This window comes from Hippocampus guttulatus, chromosome 11 (assembly GCF_054856545.1).
Source record: "Hippocampus guttulatus isolate MCC_2025c chromosome 11, RoL_Hgut_1.0, whole genome shotgun sequence".
Classification (NCBI taxonomy): Eukaryota; Metazoa; Chordata; class Actinopteri; order Syngnathiformes; family Syngnathidae; genus Hippocampus; species Hippocampus guttulatus.
In genome coordinates this window covers 12,783,821-12,802,493 of record NC_141271.1, presented here as the reverse complement: position 1 = coordinate 12,802,493, position 18,673 = coordinate 12,783,821, and the positions used below count along the sequence as shown (strand labels likewise).

The following is an 18,673-nucleotide window of genomic DNA, read 5'->3' as shown; positions in this document are numbered from 1 at the left end:
TTCTGAGGGCTGCATATCCTTTGCCACTGCAAACCGCGTGCGAAGCCCCCCCCCAATATTCAACTGGTTGTACCGTCCTAATTTTCCCACGCTAGTTTATTTTTAATTCACTGCACTATTCATGTTGAGCCACAATAGCGTTCATCTTCAATAATGTACCGGCGCGACAATTTGATCTCAATCTCTCCTTGGCCTTCTCGATTGGTTGCTGTTGCCATGGCAACTCTCATTTCTCACCTCTCCTTGTTCACAAAGCCCCCCCCCCCCTCCTTCCTCCCTCCGTACACCAAAGTTGTTTCGATCCTCAACGCAATTAGCAGCTGAAACTAATTTTTCTTTCAGGCGCTGTCACACGCCGTAATGACTCCACCCCCAACCCCTCCTTCGCTTTACATAATTTAAAAAATATTAATGGGCTGTTATGTAAACTTGGAATTGATTGGCTTTCTACATGAGGATTAATGTTATTGATTAGTGTACAATTCCTGTCATTTGGGCCGGGTGACTCACGCAGGCTTGCATATTTATGCTCCAAGACTTTGTCGTATTTGCTCTTAATGCAAATACGACCCCTATAAAGAGCTTCACTCACCTGTCTCCTTATGCGTTGTATATGCTGTATAATCACGGCTTTTGGCCAAGCACATCGCAACATATTTATGAGCCTTTTTTTTTTACACCAAATGGGCATACTGCTGTTTTTGCAACCAGACGCGGGGGATTTTCCATTCCGATCATACTTGAACCGGCACAAATGGTGAAGGTCCATTATTATGCATTGGAGGAAACCCACCGTCAGATAATATCCACACTACCCCAGGCCACGCAGTCATCCATGGCTCGCGTCATCACCTCGGTGAGATGAGAGTTTTTATCTGACCCGCCATCGGGCCAAAGCAGCATTTGTCTGTTATTTTCCGCTGAGATCTCATACGACAGAAAAGCAATATAAAGTGTATCTCTTTTTTTTTCATTTTTTTTTTTCATAAATGCGTATGGTTGGGCTGACCTTCTATGAGGCGAGAGAAAAATGAAGCAAATGTGGTGCAGTTCTGTTTATTGACGTTCAGGCTGATAAATAAACATTTTCAATAGGAGCATTCAAAGAAAGAGTTCCTCAGGTCCATTAGCAGTTCTATAGAATACGTGCTAGACAGTTTCAGTGTCGTCCTTTCCACCCACTGCCGCAGCTCTCTGCGGTACAGAACTGTACGTCTCCATCCGACATGTCAAAAGGTACACGGCCGTTGCGAGACGAGTGTACAGAAAGGTCATTTATTTTTCAAATAACCAAGCCTTCAGTTATAGTTCATTGGACTAACGCTACAAAAAAAAAAAAAAAAAAAAAAGATATCTGGTGCTTTACTTGGATGGACTATGTTACAACCAAAATGTCTTTTGAAACTGGAAAATAGTTTATCAGAGTTCCCTAAAGTTTTTCAGTTCAAGATTCAAAGTAGAAACTTGGTTCCTTCCTGGGACCCAAACGTACAAAAATGATGACATGTACACATCGGTCAAAAAGAAATTGTGTGCCTTCTTAGTGATCAGCGGATGAGTATTTTATACTCATTGTCGAGGGCACAATAAAAATAAATACATAAATAAATATTAAATAATACCGTAATAGGGTCCAAATTTGGAAAGCCTTGCTTTATTCAGTGTATCCCAAAAGTCACGATGCACTTCCGCTTTTCGAATTGGCGTCGTGAGACCGTCAGCATTTGGCAAGTTGAGGTGTTGCACTTTTTGTAACTCAAGATTTTGCTGTCCCTGATAGTAATTTGACACTATTTTGAGAAGCTTTACCCCCGTCACTCAGCTCCAACGCATTTCTTTTACGCTTACCAATGTAAACTCCCAGAGCAGGTTTTTGCGCAAAGCGAGGTAATGTGTGTGTTTGTGGGGGTTGGTTAGAAAAACATCTTGCTGGGTGGCAATTTTGCAACGCTTCTTCGGTGCTAATTGGTGAGCCATGGGCAAGAGAAAGCAATGCTTACAAAAACTGCAAAGTCTAAGCTCACGCATGCTAATGGCCTCACGTCTGTCCGAATGACCACAATAGAAAGACATCAAGTGTTATCGTGACTTTTATGACAACCTGTATTGTGAAATAATGTCTTTCCAAACACTCACAAGCTTGCAAATAAAAGGGAAAGGACAAAAATCCCATGATCACCAAGCAGTAAAGATCCCTTTTCCCCTCTCTCTCCATTTTTCTTTTTCATTGTCAGAAATCAGTAAGCCAACCACTTTTGACAGGTTGCGGTGGTGCGGTACCTAAAGGTTGGTGCTACTTTCCAGTCTGTTGATAGTAAAATAGGAAGTCACATTATATCTCAAAGAAATGTTGGTTGTTCCCCATCCTTTTTGTGTTCTCCTGATGATGATGTCAAACTATTTTTGTAGCCAAAGCCTACCCCCTGAAGTTAAGATCCAAAGGAATTCAAGATATATACCGTATTGGCCCGAATATAAGACGGTGTATTTTGCATTGAAATAAGCCTGAAAAAGTGGGGGTTGTCTTATATTTGGGGTCTAGACATTACCCATTCACGACGCTAGATGGCGCCAGATATCATTGAAGCGAATGCTGAACTTGACTCCCCAGGCCAAAGCGAACCCGTCACAAAGAATAAATATAAAAAAAAATAGCGGTAGCACAAAGAAGAAAAATAAAAAATAGCGATAAGAAAGAAAAGAATAAAATAATAGAAGAGATAACAGAAAATGGAGGAACGAAGCGACAATCTGGAGAAAAGTGGGCCGAAGATCGGCCAGGTTAACCGGCAGCTAAGGAGAAGTTATGGTGTAAACTTGAAGATGCTTTTCCTCTCAAATATATTGTTATAATCATTTGTTTCAGATGTACTGTAATTATTTTCTGTATAAAAATTAATTTGGTGTTCAAAAAGTCTTTTTTTCAAACTTGAGTCTTGAAAAAGAGGGGGTCGTCTTATATTCGGACCAATACGGTATATATTTTAACCTGGTAAGACCCCTTTTAATCTGGAGATCCTTGAATTATTACAAACGCACATCCGTAATATAACATGGCCGCATGTGCTTTTGCGTCTTCCATATAATACATCTTTCTCTTTACAGTATATTGTCTTTAAAGGAAGTGTTGTGACAGTAGTAGGATATAAAACAAATCCCTTTCGATAAGAAGTTCCTCCCGTGGCAACTTGGAGAAGTCTCAGTGTCTCAAACGAAGCTACCGCACAGTTACAAATTGTATCTTAGTTGGACAGACCTCAAGGCAAAGAAGGGTTAGAAAAAGATTTGGTCCACCGTAACCGGAATGCTACTAACCCTTGAGTAAGCCCCCCACAGTTTTCCCTAATTCAGTATTTGCTGCCGTAAAACCTGAACACTCCCGTAAGGTTCACAAACATGAGACTTTTTATCCCTGAAAGAATATCCCTTGGCAGCGCTCCTCAATGATCTTAAGTCTGAGAAACAAGCAGAAGAGCGGAGTTGTTACTTTTTGTCGATGTCCTCGTGCCTAATGATCTTGTAGGTGATCCAGTAAAAGACGTTGAAGATGAGGAAGGCCAGAGGGAAGGCGGCTCGAGAGATGGTGTCGATCCTCTTGGCTCGGTCCACAAACTTCTTCTTCATGTTGTCAGTGTCTTTGGGGACAGACGGCTGAGGGTTTGTGGCCGGAGCAGCATTCTTAACAGCTGAGCCGTCCTTGCTTGGCAGACACTGGTTCATATTGTAGCCAGCGAAATTAAAGCGTCCGTCACGCATGTCTTCATCCTGAACAAAACAAACCAAAAAAAAAAACGTGGACACATTAAACCTCGGGTGGCATAAACTACGAAAAGAGGGAGGTTAGGGCAAGTTGAGATGCAAAGCAATGGAATTGTAAAGACATTTGAGTTTCAGATCAAAAGATAAATAGTTTTGTTTAAAACTGACCATTTGTTATTCATTTAAAATATTTTTCATGTAACGGGAGTGCTCCACACGTTTCCACGCCATTCCCAAACGGGGCTTTGAACGGAATGCTTGCCATAAGACTGCCGCGCCTGACATCATGTTGTCCTTCTCCTTCTTTCAACAGCAAACTACTCGAGACGAAATTAAGTTGTACACTCCCCGTCTTGCCTAAAATGCGAACGTTCAATCAATTCGACTCAATGGTCCAAATTTGAAACAGGTTTCAATTGATCACTTCAATCAATATCATTTCAACATCTTTGCATGTACAGGATATGCTAGTAATGATAGGAGCTATCTTAAGATGGCCAGAAGGCTACTTCAAAGATGTGTAAAATAGTTTGAGATTAATTTAATGAAATTATATGAATATGCAGGACTGGTTGAGACACGTTGTTGTCAATTTACTTTTCCCATCGGCTTAAATCGCCAAACACCAACGGTAAACAGCATAGAAATCCAAATGTTGTTCAGCAATCTCACTGTTGACAATGCATTTCTTATCTTCATCGCCCCAATGTGCCTGCGCAAACTTCAGTAAACAAGCGAGGTTGAGAGTCTACCTTGTGATTCTTCCTTTGTCTTCGCCTCAAGCGGAGGAACTCTTTCTGTTGCCTGGAGACGAAATTAACCCCGGCATATTCGAGCAATGCCGCAAATACAAAGAGCAGGCACACCGCCATCCAGATGTCAATGGCTTTCACGTAGGAGACCTGCGGGCAGTGGGAGACATTTTTTAATTCCAGCTTCTCCGGTCGGCCAGCGGATCGATTGCGCTTTGGCATAAAAAGAAGTGTTACCTGCCATGGTTTTTCTAAATTAATCACATCGGATCATACTCTACGTTTCTCTGCTTATGCACACCCAACTAGAGAAGCGATTCGGGCGGCATTGATGTTTGTGTGACAGTAAACGCGCTGGGGACGATAATAACCGCCTCAGAAACGAACAATCGCTGGTTGTTGATACCATCCCGTCCTCGTTGCGAGGAAGATGAAAGCTGTATGTCAGCGTCACCTCGCCGATTTAGCACGCGGTACGCCGCAACTCAGCTTTATGAGACCACTCGAGCGCGCCGACTTCCTGCTTTCGCGAGTGGCGCCTCTCCACGGCTTCATTTGAAATATTTATCACCGCCACGTGTCTTTCATGTTCGAGACCGTCGACGTGTTTGATGAGCTGTCCCCCGCTCTTACAAACACAGACTAATCACTTCATGGATCCTCAATATGTGCCTCCCTCATGAATTTACTGCGAGCAACATTGAACAATTTGCAGGCGCGTTTAGAAGCGAGATATGCACGAGTCCCCCGGCAGAATGCTGCCTTTAAAAGCCCCCGTTTTCAGTCAAATTGGGAAAACACGGATCTCTCAGCACGGCGCACCTCACACTTTGCTTGAAATAGTACAAAGGGAAGAGTTCGTCGAGAGGCAGTTGATAGAAACTGCACAGGTAACTGCCAGTGCACTGGCGATTAACATGACTTTCTCATTAGCTTCGCTTTTATTTCGAAAGTAACTTGCGTTGTGAGCTTGGGATGGAAACGTTGTTCTTGTGCTCAATTCGAGCTGGCTTAGACTGAAGATAACTGCAATGCCGGCCCAAAAGCCTCATTAAAGCAAAACCGCTTTACCATGGCCGTAACATTACATCACATTCGTACTGGAAAAAAAAAAATTAAATCCTAAAATTGCTAAAGCCCTTCCTTCCTTTTCTTTTTTTTCTCTCTCAAAATCTATCATTTATGAACGTTATCAATTGTGACCGCTTTGATACGTGATGAAAAGCACCACTGATGTCATTTATCACCCCAACTGCATCTTCCTCAGCTGAAACTGACATCAGATCGCAAGAGCGTCCGACGCTCGTTGCTGTCGGGTAACATTTAACGGAAGGTCATGCGTCGATTCCCAGTCATCCAGGTCATGATAATCCACAAAAGTTGAATCGTCTACCACGGTGCAACGATTATCTGCACCAACTGCACAGCCGTCATAGTGCAGTCAAACCTCGGTTTTCGAACATCTCGGTTCTCGACCAATTCGGTTTTCGACCAAATATTTCAAGTTTTTATGCCTCGGATGACAAACACATTTCAGTTCTCGAACAAACTGAGCGCACTTGAATGCACCATTTGACTCCTCTCGCTTTCCTTTCACGAGGAAGTGACGCTTCCTCGTGTCGCTTTCCATTGTGAGCAGACGTGTTCAACGTGTTTTTTTAAAAAGAGCGTGGTTTCGGTTTTCGAACAATTTCGATTTTCGAACAGCCTTCTGGAACGGATTATGGACGAAAACCAAGGTTTGACTGTATATTGTATTGCAGCACTGATCTCCGCTCGATGACTCCGCACATTGTCGCTCGGTGGCACTACTGCACGACGGTACCCTTATATTACGGAAAGTCTTTCCATACTTATATGTCATGTCTTGGTTAATCGTAGTTGTTTGTTATTGCGATACTAGTGCAGCCTATACTACCGGAGATAAATTCTTTCTCTGTGTTCTACATACTTGGCCAATCAAGATGATTATGATTCTGATTCTGATTGAAGGCCACAGGACTCCGAAGAGTAGATGAAAACGTTTCAAATTTCATCCAATTTGGTGAGGAAGTGGAGCGTGAGCCTTTGGAGAACTTATAACATCCTGGAGAGGTTCCCAATCAGATCTGGAGAAAGGAGTTTTCCCCTATCGGCGAAGGCTGACAGCATGTTTGGAAGAACCATTGGGAGGCATCACGTATCCACTGGCAGGTGTTAAACTTCAAGTTTTTTTTTTTTTTTTTTTAATCTTCACACCTGCAGACTTTCCCAGAAGACGAGTATGCTTTCATTTTGTAAGAAACGAAGTCTACCTATTAAAAAAAAAAAAAGTTGGGAACTACAAAAAAAAAAGTGATCAGATATAATGACTAGACATGGTGAAGCAGCATGTGGTTCATTCGCCAAAGGTATTCTTGTACACTATGCGTTTGACAGCAGATACCGCGTTAGTCCGAAGACCTTGTATGCTTCCGCATTTTGTCGGTTTCCTCCTACAAAGACATCTCTTGGCGCTTCTGCAAGTTTAATCGAGGAATATAACAACTTGCCACACCGAGTGATGATGCTCTTACTTTTGGAAGCGAAGCTCTCGAGCCGGAGCTTTGAGTGGTCATGGTGAGCACGGTGGTAATACCAAGCGCCACTCGAGCAGGGGCGGCGTCCATGTTGATCCAAAAGGACACCCACGAGAGGATGACAATGAGGAGGGAGGGGATGTACATCTGGATCAGGTAGTAGCCCATCTGACGCTCCAGATGGAATTTCACCTCGATGCAAGTAAACTTGCCTGTCGAGAAAATATCGCGAGCCCGGTTTCTGATACCACGTCGCTGTGGTTCATATACAGCAACGTGCGGCATCCGCTTACCCGTGTTGTAGTGCTTGGTACAGTAGCCCAGCTCCTTCTCCTCCCTCATGATGAACTGAGGCAGCGTCAGACCGTCTGACACCTGCACGGCGCCGTTCTCCAGCCACTCGAAGATCAGATCGTTCATGGTGTAGCCGACTACGGCGAGACCAAAACCAAAAGTCTACGGTAGTTGTGACGCTATAGGTAGCAAACCAAAGTGGATACTTACAACTCTCCAGTTGCATCGTACACGTCTGGACATCCATAGGGAAGTTCTTCAGATCCATTGGACAGGACAGGATGAGAGTCAACCTAGAACGACCACGAGAAAGCCAATGAATAGAGACAAATAATAGAAAGCGGGCATTGCCATTGAGGTAAAGCGTGGCGCAGTGATACTTGGGTTCTGCAACGATTCACTCCAGCGGCTTCCAATCACACTTTCATTACTGCAACTTATTGTCTCGCTGATGCATTCGGATACCCACTGGGCCCCCCGCCATCTTTCCCTGCCGCGAACAGTGATGGAGGCTAACCAGCTTTCATCTCTGCCGTCGACCCGCTCCGCCTCTCCACCCGAGCGCCACTCAGCCCCGAGCAGCCACCGTAATAGACTGAAACGCTTTCAGTTCTGTGTCGAGAAGATTGAATTGGGCTGCTGTTTGATGTGATACAGAAATGGAATGAAATATTTTCATACTTACTATTTGGCCTTAATTAAAGTCCCGAGTTCTGCCTGGAACTCTTTTGGAGTCCACGGATCCATGCAAACTGGGCATGAAGTTCCATTTTATTATTTAAAAAAAAAATCTTTCAGTCCCTAACAAACCTCTCAGAGATTACCATGCACTAATTCCATCAAAATATGTTTTTTTTTTTCAAATCTACATGCGGTGAATTACGGAATGTCAAAGCGGACAATCGCAATGGAATCAAATCACATTTAAAGTGACTCTATTCAATCTTCGATGTTGAAGAAAAAGAAATGAACTAATATTCATGTTGTATAAATTCGACTAACAATTTTGCCAACCATGTATGTAAAATTACTTTTAATTGACTTTTATGCAAGAAAAGAAGGGTACCAACCACTTATGTAGGTTAAACTCCAACTAACAGTAAATACTAATAAAATTAAATCAAATCACTGAGCATTTTTGTCTTCCTTTTTTCATCGTACCTATTAATAATGCACCACAGTTAAAGGCAGAACAAATTTTAACCAGTCACTTATCATTGCAAGCGCCAGCCTGAGAAGTGCGACCAAAGGCCGGCCGCGCGCTGAGCGATGCGACCCGACGCGACTGAACTGCAACATCATTTCTTTGTCGTCTTTCACCTGATACTGTAGAGGACGTTGCCGTTCTTGAAGATCCTCAGAAGCTTGTTGTCCGTGGTTACGTCGTGGAAGTTGGCGCCCTTCTCGTTGGCAAAGAAGAGGTCGGGTTTCCAAATGGAGTCCAACATGGACGGGTCCAGGTCCAGGGAGGAGTCTGGGTATTTGCTGTACGCCAGCCGGGGGTCATTCCACTTCTGCCGCAGGAAGATATTCACTCTGTAATCCTGCAGACATGACAAGCGGCTTTGCATATTTTTGTGGTGCAGCTATTGGGCTTATGGGAGAGGGTGCACGCTGGTGATACAAAGTCAGTCATCTGCATTGTTTTTTTTTTCATACAATAGCTTCTCTCTCTTTTTAAATTTTTTTTTATTTTTAGTGTATTGGGAAATTGCTGGGTAATATCACAGACAACAGTAATCCCCGCGAAGTGATCACTGGTGAGGAAAATTGGCCCAGGATAGACGTTGCAATTTGTCAGTCTGACTGATTTGACTTTGGCGAGGATATCACCCCAAATCAATAGGTTCCTTGTTTCAAGTTATATTTCAGGCGATCAATTTGTCTTGACCAACGGCAGCCTGAATCACTTCAAAAAGCAAAATGGACCGACTGGTCTAGCCCGAATCACCTCCAATATCTCATATCAGAGATACTTTGTAACCAACAGGATTTTTGTTTGGCTGAAAATGCAATACCCCTTCAATTTGGATGATCAATTTGAAATGATTAGTAGGCCAATGAAGTGCTTGAAGGAGCAACTGGTGCTTTGACACGGAGCCAGTACGGCACGAATGTTTTACGTTTACTTAGTAGAGAAAGTAGCATGCACCTTTAGATCCGTGCCAATCCATAAAGTTCTTTTTTTTTTGCAATTTAAAAATTAATTTCAGTTTTCTGACACCACACCTCTACCCTTGCGATCTGAAAGAAATCGATGGGGTTCTTGCCTTGACATGAAAAGTAATAGTTACAGTTAAATGTTTTCAAGATCAGCATTCCCTGCGCCCTGTAGAAAAAAGTAATTTCATCTGACATTTGATATTAGCTTCCACCGCCATATTATGTCGTACACCCTTCAACCTCCATTCCTTTCCTTGCACTGTTTATCGACATCATTTGCCTGAAGGTTTAAAGTTCAGTTTCAACTCTGCCCAGCAGAGCGGAGAAAACAACAACGCACAGCTTTTGATCGGATCAAATTCAAACTGCTCCTGCCGTCTGGGATCACGGGTCCTTCCAAAATCAATAGTCTCATTGTTTTGCCACAGCGGGAATCACGACTAAAAAGTTCAATTCCGTGCAGTACAACGCTGCTCCGTGTGCTTATCAATCTGACATTTAACCTCAGCTATCGAGGTCAAACTCCGTATAGATATAAACAGTTCGTTTTATCGATATATCTCATCTCTTTTATAATCTCTCGTGGTCTTGTTTTGACACAGAAGAAGAAAAATGGCTTGCAGTGATTTACAGCTAAAATAACTGAATCGAGTGCCTTGTAGCGCATCGAGAAAGTAGTACCGCAGGATAATTGACCTCAGGTACAGTCATTTTACCGCATTGGCTCTTGTGTATACAGAGGTCCTCGGTTCATGACGACGGGCGTCCGTGGTTTTTCTTACATGTATAGACGAAAATTGACACTTTGCTAATGTGTTACCGCAGATTATTGACAGACTACGGCACATTTCCGATAACTTGTGGTACGCCGCCACTGCAGGTAAGGAACTCCATGTACTCTTGCAAATATGTCGCGCTCTTGGTCTGACCTTGAGAAATGATGCATGATAATGTAAAGAACAGATAAAACGGCAAATAGTCGTACTTTTCTGAGCTGATGTTTGATTTCAATTTGGGTAAGATACGTTTTGGAATCATTAGCTTTCTTGCTAACCCTGAAATGTGGAAAGTTATCCAATTTCACTTAATTGCTCTGAAAATTATTATTTCTTTAGTACAAAAATGGTTAGATTTTTGCTCACCTGTCATCTATGACAGCGACACATAGTGACAATGAAATTCTCTTCCGCTAGATGGCAGAAGGTACAATTAACCTGTGCATCCGTTGGTTCAACTCAACAGGTCCAGCTTTCATAGGAAGTAAACTTGGGAGACAAGATCATCATTATTTTAGTGGCAATATGCTTTTGGTAATATTTTGGTGGTGTGCTGTGCGCTTTTTCTAACAATTAATATGTACATTGGCTCAAATGTTGGGAAACACTGTTTTGGGCTATGACCTGGAAGATGAATGAAAACGAGCACGTACTGGCTGATTTCTGAACACGGCCAATTTGTGTTTCATGCCATTCAAAATCGGTCTTGCTGGGACAAAACGAACAATCCTGTTGTCACCTGTCGTATCTGTCGCTTCGCGGGAGACTACAGCGATTTGTTGAAATCAAGTGACTTGAAAACAGAAAAACAATCTCGCATGCTCACAACACCGATCCAAAAAGTTGCAACCCAAAAATGAAAGAACAACACGTGATGCACTGTAAATGAACCAGGAGTGAAAATGAATCCACATCATCCAGATGTCCCTGTCAAATATTTTAATATGTTGGCTTTTAATAAAAGTTGGGAGCGTTCCAATTTGCGCCAACTTTTCTCATTAAGCGCGATCATGTAGGAGCCATAATAGAAAGCAAATGATGTGTTTATTAGATACGGCGCGTGGAGAGGAGCAAAGCACGGAGCAATGGGAAGCACGTGTCGGCGCAATGACATGCTCTTATGTTGTTTGACATTTCATCAGCGTGTTGGCGCCTCGCGAGCGTTCGCGCCCGTGTCGTAATCCGAGTAATTGCCAGCCCGTGCCCAAATTAACATCCTCCATTCATGATCTAAGTGGTGATTAGCAGCCATTATGAAGCTTTTGGTGGGGCACTGCCGTGCGGCCTCACCATTTTTTGGGGGGGTATTTTGATCCCGTTAGCAGCAGGGATATTTTAGCATATCAGCGCTTTTGGAAGCTCAAGCCGCCACCCGCCGTTATTGGCTGGACTGGTGGAGATTTACCAGCTGGGGTTTACTGAATGAATTATTATTTTAGATTAATGAGAAAAAAAAGAGGGGAATCATGGTAGCTGGAAGCAAAATGTGTCATTTATATTCGCTGCGTGATCCTCCAACAGACTCCTTTAATTGGAAAAAAAAGGAAAGTCTAACCAATAATTTTCTCTGAGAAAACGATGCAAACAGAAACATCAGTTCTTGTCATTTAGGAACATAGCCGTCCATTTTGTGTGCCACTATCCTCACTTTTACCACGGCCGGGCTGGAGCTTGCTGAACTGTGTTGTTGTGTATTTTAATGATTCGCTGACATCTCTTGTGATGACGATCATTTGGTGTAAGTGTTGTAAAAAGTCGAAGGATGCTCAGGGAACCATGATTGTTTGTGCGCCTATTTCTCGTGATGACTGAATAGCTTTTTTAATCAAGTTTTGCAAAAAAAACAACAAAAAAAAAACAAAGCAAAAAAAAAAATAAAACATGCACGTTAATCCTTGGATTAACTGCTGATATTTCCACACATCTCTCGTGATCAGTTTTTTTGTCATTTGGAGAGAGAGGAAGTATAAGCACCTTGAGATACCAGTGACACAACTTCAAGGTTTTTTGATATCCAAGCCGTTATTCTGACATTTTTTTTCCGTTGAGAAATTTGAAATACTGTACTCTATGTTGGCTAATAAGAGAACCCAAATGACTTTACAACAAGCATCAGCTTTCCGGAGAGCAAACTATTCTTCAAAAAAAGGCTTCAAACAGTTTATTCCCATTTACAGTTGATGTTTACTGCCAATCTAAACAAATAGAATTACGTGTGCACTTAAGACAATCAACAATGCAAAATGCTGTAGATGGGCTAACCAATAGCATCTGTGTTGCATAATTATCCTTTAGGCAACGGATATTCAAACACAAATGGTTGATCAACACATGTAGAAAGACAATGTACTTACTGGCATATATTCTTTATCCTTTAGCCTAAAATTATTGATATTGCATAAAATAGGCATATTGAGTCAGTTGTAAAAACCTCATGTTTGTCTCATCTGCTTTATACTGCCCCCAAGTGGCCATGGCGCACACACAAATTCTGAATGCGGAAAGATAACGAAAGATTTGGGTGGTTTGAGTTAGACGGGTAGCCACAGAACGAATTAGACTTGTATCTCAAGGCACCGCTCAATTATTGCATTTTATGAAAGGATGATTAAAAAATATATATCAATTTTTTTAAAATGATGAATTCACTCAGTGTTTTCGACCCCTCAACTCACCATAGTAGTTTCAGCTATAGAACCAAAGCTGTTGATAAATATGTTGCAGGTAACGTTAACGGGCGGACCTGCAGGTTGAGGGACAGATAACACATTCACTCACACTTGTGCACAGTAGAGCAGCCGCAATGCCGGAGAACTCACCATGGTTGTCTCCGTGACCGAGCCGAAGCTGTTGATAAAAATATTGCATGTAACGTTTACGGGGGCACCTGTGGAATGGAATGACAATGACACGCCTTAAACACATTGATTCGGTAGTGGCAATGAAGGATGAGCGTGCTTGTTTATAACCTCCTGGACACGTCAATAGGGACACCATCCAATGCAGTCCAACCACTCCCCACCACTTTTGACAGAAAGACCCTGTAAAGTCAATTCAGAGATTTGTTTCTCATCACCCACATTATAAATGTTGAAAATGTATTGCTGAGAACTATTTAGTGGGGCTGTGCGATTATGAAAAATAATTGAATTGCAATTGTTTTTCCTCGATCTTTTGATTTTAATATGATTGTTATATATCACAAGTATTTTTTTAACAAACACAAGCAATAAATCAATCTGTCTTACAATAAGTATATAAATTTTATTATACAAGTGTTTTGGTTTTGGAGGTTAGCTTTATGCTAACATAAAAGCAAATAAGATAAGGTCCAGTAACGTAATGTGAAATCTGGCATGAGTTGAGAACTTAAGCATCTTCGTTCGCATCATGGTTATCTGGATCAATTGTGACATGCAGTTAGGTTGCTAGCTTTCCCATCTTATAGCGCCTCGTTGTCAGCTGCCAGTGCGTGCACCTCACACAGAAAAAGTAGCCTTTTCAGCCATATCAAGGAAGGCCTTTATTTATATATTTATTTATTTTTAGGTCTGACTTGGCAGCCAGCATCTTGACAGGGGCTTTGCGCTGGTGTGGCTGCTTCGGAGCTACTTGTTGTTGTGGCATGCTAAAGTCCTGCGATGATTTTGGGATATATTTCAGCCAATGAAGGCTTTAATATATAGAAACCGTATATATTCAAGTAGATTTTCACAGCTAAAACATATAAGGATGCGTAGGATGTATGCATCCATTATTCAGTTTTACACATCCATGAGAGCATTTGAGAGCGGAGACAATAGCTTTATTTTTAAGAATTTTATGACTCATTTTATGTGCTTGGCGGGTTTTTTTTTAAACTTCCAAATTTGGCAGGCTTGTTAACACTCTTCTTCTCTGCGACATGTTGAATTGAAAGACATTTATTTTCCCTCTGCAGGGGAATTTTGGGGGTTGAAGATGATCACAGTGCTTCCCACATCTCAGTTCTTTTTACATACGTTCCACCAATCAAATGAATGAAATTGAATTTAGAGTGCTCGTGAAGAAGTCGGTTTGTTACAATAAACCAGACCAATCACAATCAAGCCCAATCAAAACAGCTCTAATAGTGGATCTCATTAGATTGTGCACTGGTGTACCTAATGTTTTGGCCAGGGAGCATGCATGCCTTGATGGACATTTTTTAATGTGCAAAAGTGCTCATAAAAAATGCAAAGGCTCTGAATGTCCTAATTTCTTTCATAACTCCCAAATGAAATCCGTTTGACATGACTTTCCCCTCACTCTTGTCTGAGCACCGAAACGCTTTCCTTCCAGTCTCCTCCCGCCTCAATCAGATCATTTTCCAGCATTGCTCTTATGAGCATTGAAGTAAAAGTCTCCTAGCCAGGCATGCAAGCGTTTGCCATTTCAGGTCCCAGCAAAACTTCCGACAGGCGCAAAGTGAGGTTGTCAGCCTTTGCCGCTGCCCTATTCCCCGCACGTTCCCCATCAATATTGCATCAGACTCTGTATTAATATTTGCCTCGCTTTGTTGTCAGCTGACTAAGACTTAACGGGGCGAGCAGGAAAATAAAAGCAGCTCACAACAATGTCAGCAAAAGGAAATCTAGGTCATCCTTCAGCAATGCTACACACTTGTCAAGGTGTGACAAGCACCGAGTGGAAATTGCTTCATATGGAAAAGGTGTGTTTTTGATTCATCGGCAAATATTTTATGAAAATGGAGTCAGAGCCACACTCTAGATGAAAAAAAAAGTATTAATAGTTAAATTAAAAGTATTAATAGTATTTTTTTGTGAAGAATCATTCCACAAGAGTAGTGACTTTTTTCAAGAGAGAGCTGTAAAAAAAATATACAGTGTTGTCAAAAAGTATTTGCCCCCTTTCGGATTTCTGTGTCCTTTGCATACTTATCAAACACAAAGGTTTCAGTTACTCAAACGAATTTTAATATCACACATAGACAACCCAAGGAAATAAAAAAAAAAAAGCATTTTCGAAATGCTAATTTAATTTATGAAGGCACACACGCACACACAAAAAAATGGGCAAATACTATTTCGCAGCACTGTAGATATCAAGTGTAATTACTGTACATCTCAAGAGTTGTAGTGTTGCCTTTAAGGGGTGTGGCCTAGTGATTCTCTGAGTGTGAGTTGTGGCCAACTGTAGCTTCTTGCAAGTGTTGTTTTCATTTTGTATTTGGCTGTTTGTTCAGATTTGAAGTGCATGGATGACTTTGAACTGCCCCCCCCCCACCCCACCACCACCGCTCCCCTTCCCACTTCCGCCAAGTGGTGCCATACCTGCAGCTCAAAATTCAAATTTGGCTTGCAGCACTAAGCAAAAAATAATAATAATATATAAAATAACATTGAAAAAAATCGAGAACATTTAGATGGTGTGAGACGAATAAAGTCCTATTTTTAAAATTATAAAAAGCCCTAATATTTCAAATGTATTACTTAACTTTATGTAAATAATTTTATAAATTAACTGTCATAATGTCAACCCCCCTTGCCCCACTGTCCTTTCACCTTTTTTTATGATGGTCATGGTACACCTTTATCGTGACAGATGATCGTTGAAAGAAAAAAAAAACCACGCACACACCTTCCTGTATACTCAATTTCTAGCTGCTCCATTTGACTCCAATTAAAAACTAGAGGAAGACCCTCCCAAAAAAAACATCTGGACTTATCCCTGCCCACCAGACGCGTCTGGTAGCGAGCCGGGACCCTCCTTATGTTTCCAATGACAGCTGCTGTTTGTGTCTCCGCAGCATCTCAACACCACAAGACGGAAAGCCTGCAGCCTTGCCATGGGGGCACCATCCATCATTTGGACCTGTCAGGGTGACACCCCCCATCCTGCCTGTAGCGAGCATTCATCAACACCTCCCGGCGGACTCTGGTATTTACACACCTCCTTTCATTAGTTTTTGCATTTTTTATTTTATTTTTTTTGCATTTGTGCACATGATGGTGGGATGTTTGGGGGGGAAAACATGCAGCGTTAGGGTGAGAAGTTATAGCCACTTCATTAGGGTACTCGTATTAGAATTTAGAAACATGATAATACTGAGTTTAGTTTGACACTGTCACTGTTATTATTGTGGTTGGATTTGTACCCTCTGATGCAACTAAGTAAAGGTGCATATGTTCTCCAAAGAAGCCTTTCGATGTTGTTAGCAATCACACAGGTTGACAGCAACTTGAGGGCTGCAGCAACGAAGAAGATATTACGTCGGCAATCAACGTCATTTGGCCCAGGGACTATTCTTAAAGATTTATTTTAGTTAAGGGTTAGTTCAAGGGACTGTAGTTCTCATAACTCACCTGTTATTTATATATACCACGAAGCATACTTACATTAAAGTATTTTTAGTTATGTGAAAAAATTGGAGCTGTCTGGTTTCGTGATGAAATGACATCAAAGACCTCTTGGAAAGACTATTTTTATACAGGTATAACTTATTTTACAATTCAGATGTCTGCTTTTGCATTTGAACTTTTCATACGGTTACTTTACTTTTTTTTGTGACATTTTTGTTTCCTTGACTGTTACTTACAAAGTCGTCAGCTCACCACTGCAAACTACACAACCAGATTGATAAAGATTCAGTTTCAATAATTTATATCTGACAGTGTCAATGAAACTTGAGCATGTGAGGAGTTATTGAGTGTTGAATTGCGTAAGTGTACGGAATGAAGTGGCCATAGTGAGTGTCCACAATTGAATCACAATTCTACTACCTACCTGTATCTCCGGATAACAATCAATTAATCAATTAATTAAGGAGCGATTACAAGAGCTGCTTACTTGTTTCTTAGTGGTGTTGAATTAATTACATGAAGTCAGTCCAAAGGTGAACACAAACCTTTAAAATTGGGTCGTATTCGCGCGTCGTAGCCTGACGTTCGACCCATGAGCGAGTCCAGGAAGTCGGACGGAGACATGTTGGACGATGACCGGGGGTCGTGCTCCTTGGCGTCCACGAGCCTGGAAAACACGGCAGCGATCAAAAACACGGCGCGTGTCAGGTGGGTGGGACCGTGCGTTAAAACGCATGACGCGCGGTGTGGTTTCTTTGCGCGTGTTAATAGGAGAAAGGAACGTGGCGCATCACGTCGCGCTTTGTGTTGAAATTGAAGTGAAATCGTTGTCAGACCTCGGGTAGAAGAAAAAAAAAAGTCTACAAGTGCGTTAGACTTGCGTCAATTCCACACAGCAGCCTACCTGAAGTTGAAGAGTAAAGCTCCCCAAATCATCAGCGAAGAGGGACGCATTCCGGGCGATGTCTTTTTCACTTCTTCCATCTGTCAGTGCTCACCCAAAAAGCGCTCTCCTCCCGCATGGCCAAGCTCTCGCGCGACGCATACCACCGCATACTTTAGTTGCAGACAACTCTTCAAAAAAAAAAAAAAAAAAGGACAAAAAGGGTCGCGAAGAAGAGGGGGCTGAAAACTAAAAAACAAAACAAAACATTTTACTCCCTCGGAGAAGCGGGAGGCACGTTGGGGGAAGCACTAACAGTGGAAGAATGACTGAGGAACGCCTTTTCTCTCTGGAGTTTTTTTTTTTTTACGCGCACGCGCACAAGTGGCAGACGTGCGTTGGGTTCCAATCTAACGCGCACACGACATGGTACAGTATTCTATAAAATGTTATGTAACAAAGATGTATCTATTTTGGAATCAAGCATTCTAGTGCTTTGACTATTTTTGCACGTTTTTAGACATACTTTGCCAGATTTTGCAAAAGAATCTGCGAGTGCGTGCGCGTGTGTGCGTGGCGCACCTGTTTCATCGCCACAGCCCATACACACTTTAAACAAAGGGTCCTCCAGTCAGTGAGATGGAGAGTATTTGGTGGCCTGGTTACCGTGGAAACAGATTCTCAGGCATATGATTGGAGACGCCGCAAAGGTTGGTCTCTCCGAGCGAGACGAGATGAAATGTGAGTGACAGACAGGGAGGTGGAGATCCTGCGCGGAGCTGCACGAGCGGGAGGTGTCTCGTGTCGCCACCCCGGGATTAACAGTTCCCATTGAGATCAATTAGAATTCTAATCATCTGTTACCGTAGTGGTCATCATAAACCCTTTAGGAGTTGCGCAGGGTATGACTTGAGTATGCCATTTTAATATTTTTGACTATTATCCAAGTGTAAAAAGAAGTTAACCGCTGTTAATGACGACTTGGGAGCCCGCACATGCCACATACGCACCCACCCACACACACACATTCCTAGTTTGTTTTCCAAATCCACTTGATGAGTTTGAGCAGGTTTGGTTATCCTTTTATCCATGGTCGGGTTGTTTTTGACGAAGCAGATTGGGTTAAAGATTGGATTTGGGCAGGCTA

The 18,673-nt window shown here is 42.1% G+C and overlaps 1 protein-coding gene across 4 annotated transcripts; it reads right to left on the bottom strand.

Moving 5' to 3' along the window:
* Positions 1 to 1,040: 1,040 nt before the first annotated feature.
* On the bottom strand, positions 1,041 to 17,855 carry glra2 (glycine receptor, alpha 2). Of its 4 annotated transcripts, none has more exons than XM_086123691.1 (9): positions 17,548 to 17,855; positions 17,189 to 17,310; positions 12,978 to 13,045; positions 8,684 to 8,907; positions 7,574 to 7,656; positions 7,363 to 7,500; positions 7,067 to 7,281; positions 4,512 to 4,661; positions 1,041 to 3,765 (listed from the first exon to the last, which is right to left on the bottom strand). In XM_086123691.1, exons 1-9 carry the CDS (start codon positions 17,625 to 17,627, stop codon positions 3,484 to 3,486), a joined length of 1,362 nt encoding a protein of 453 aa, XP_085979817.1. In that variant the 5' UTR covers positions 17,628 to 17,855; the 3' UTR covers positions 1,041 to 3,483. The 4 variants fall into 4 exon arrangements, with proteins under 4 accessions (XP_085979817.1, XP_085979819.1, XP_085979818.1 ...); XM_086123693.1 differs by having other exon boundaries at positions 8,684 to 8,877; XM_086123692.1 differs by lacking the exons at positions 17,189 to 17,310; positions 17,548 to 17,855 and adding an exon at positions 13,122 to 15,535.
* Positions 17,856 to 18,673: the final 818 nt, after the last annotated feature.

Coding starts and splice junctions, on each gene's coding strand:
- glra2 (XM_086123691.1), bottom strand. CDS start 17,627: ATGGAAGAAGTGAAAAAGACATCGCCCGGAATGCGTCCCTCTTCGCTG. Junction 17,311..17,547: donor GCTTTACTCTTCAACTTCAG/GTAGGCTGCTGT, acceptor CGTGTTTTCCAG/GCTCGTGGACGCCAAGGAGC. Junction 7,657..8,683: donor AACGTCCTCTACAGTATCAG/GTGAAAGACGAC, acceptor TGGTCGTTCTAG/GTTGACTCTCATCCTGTCCT.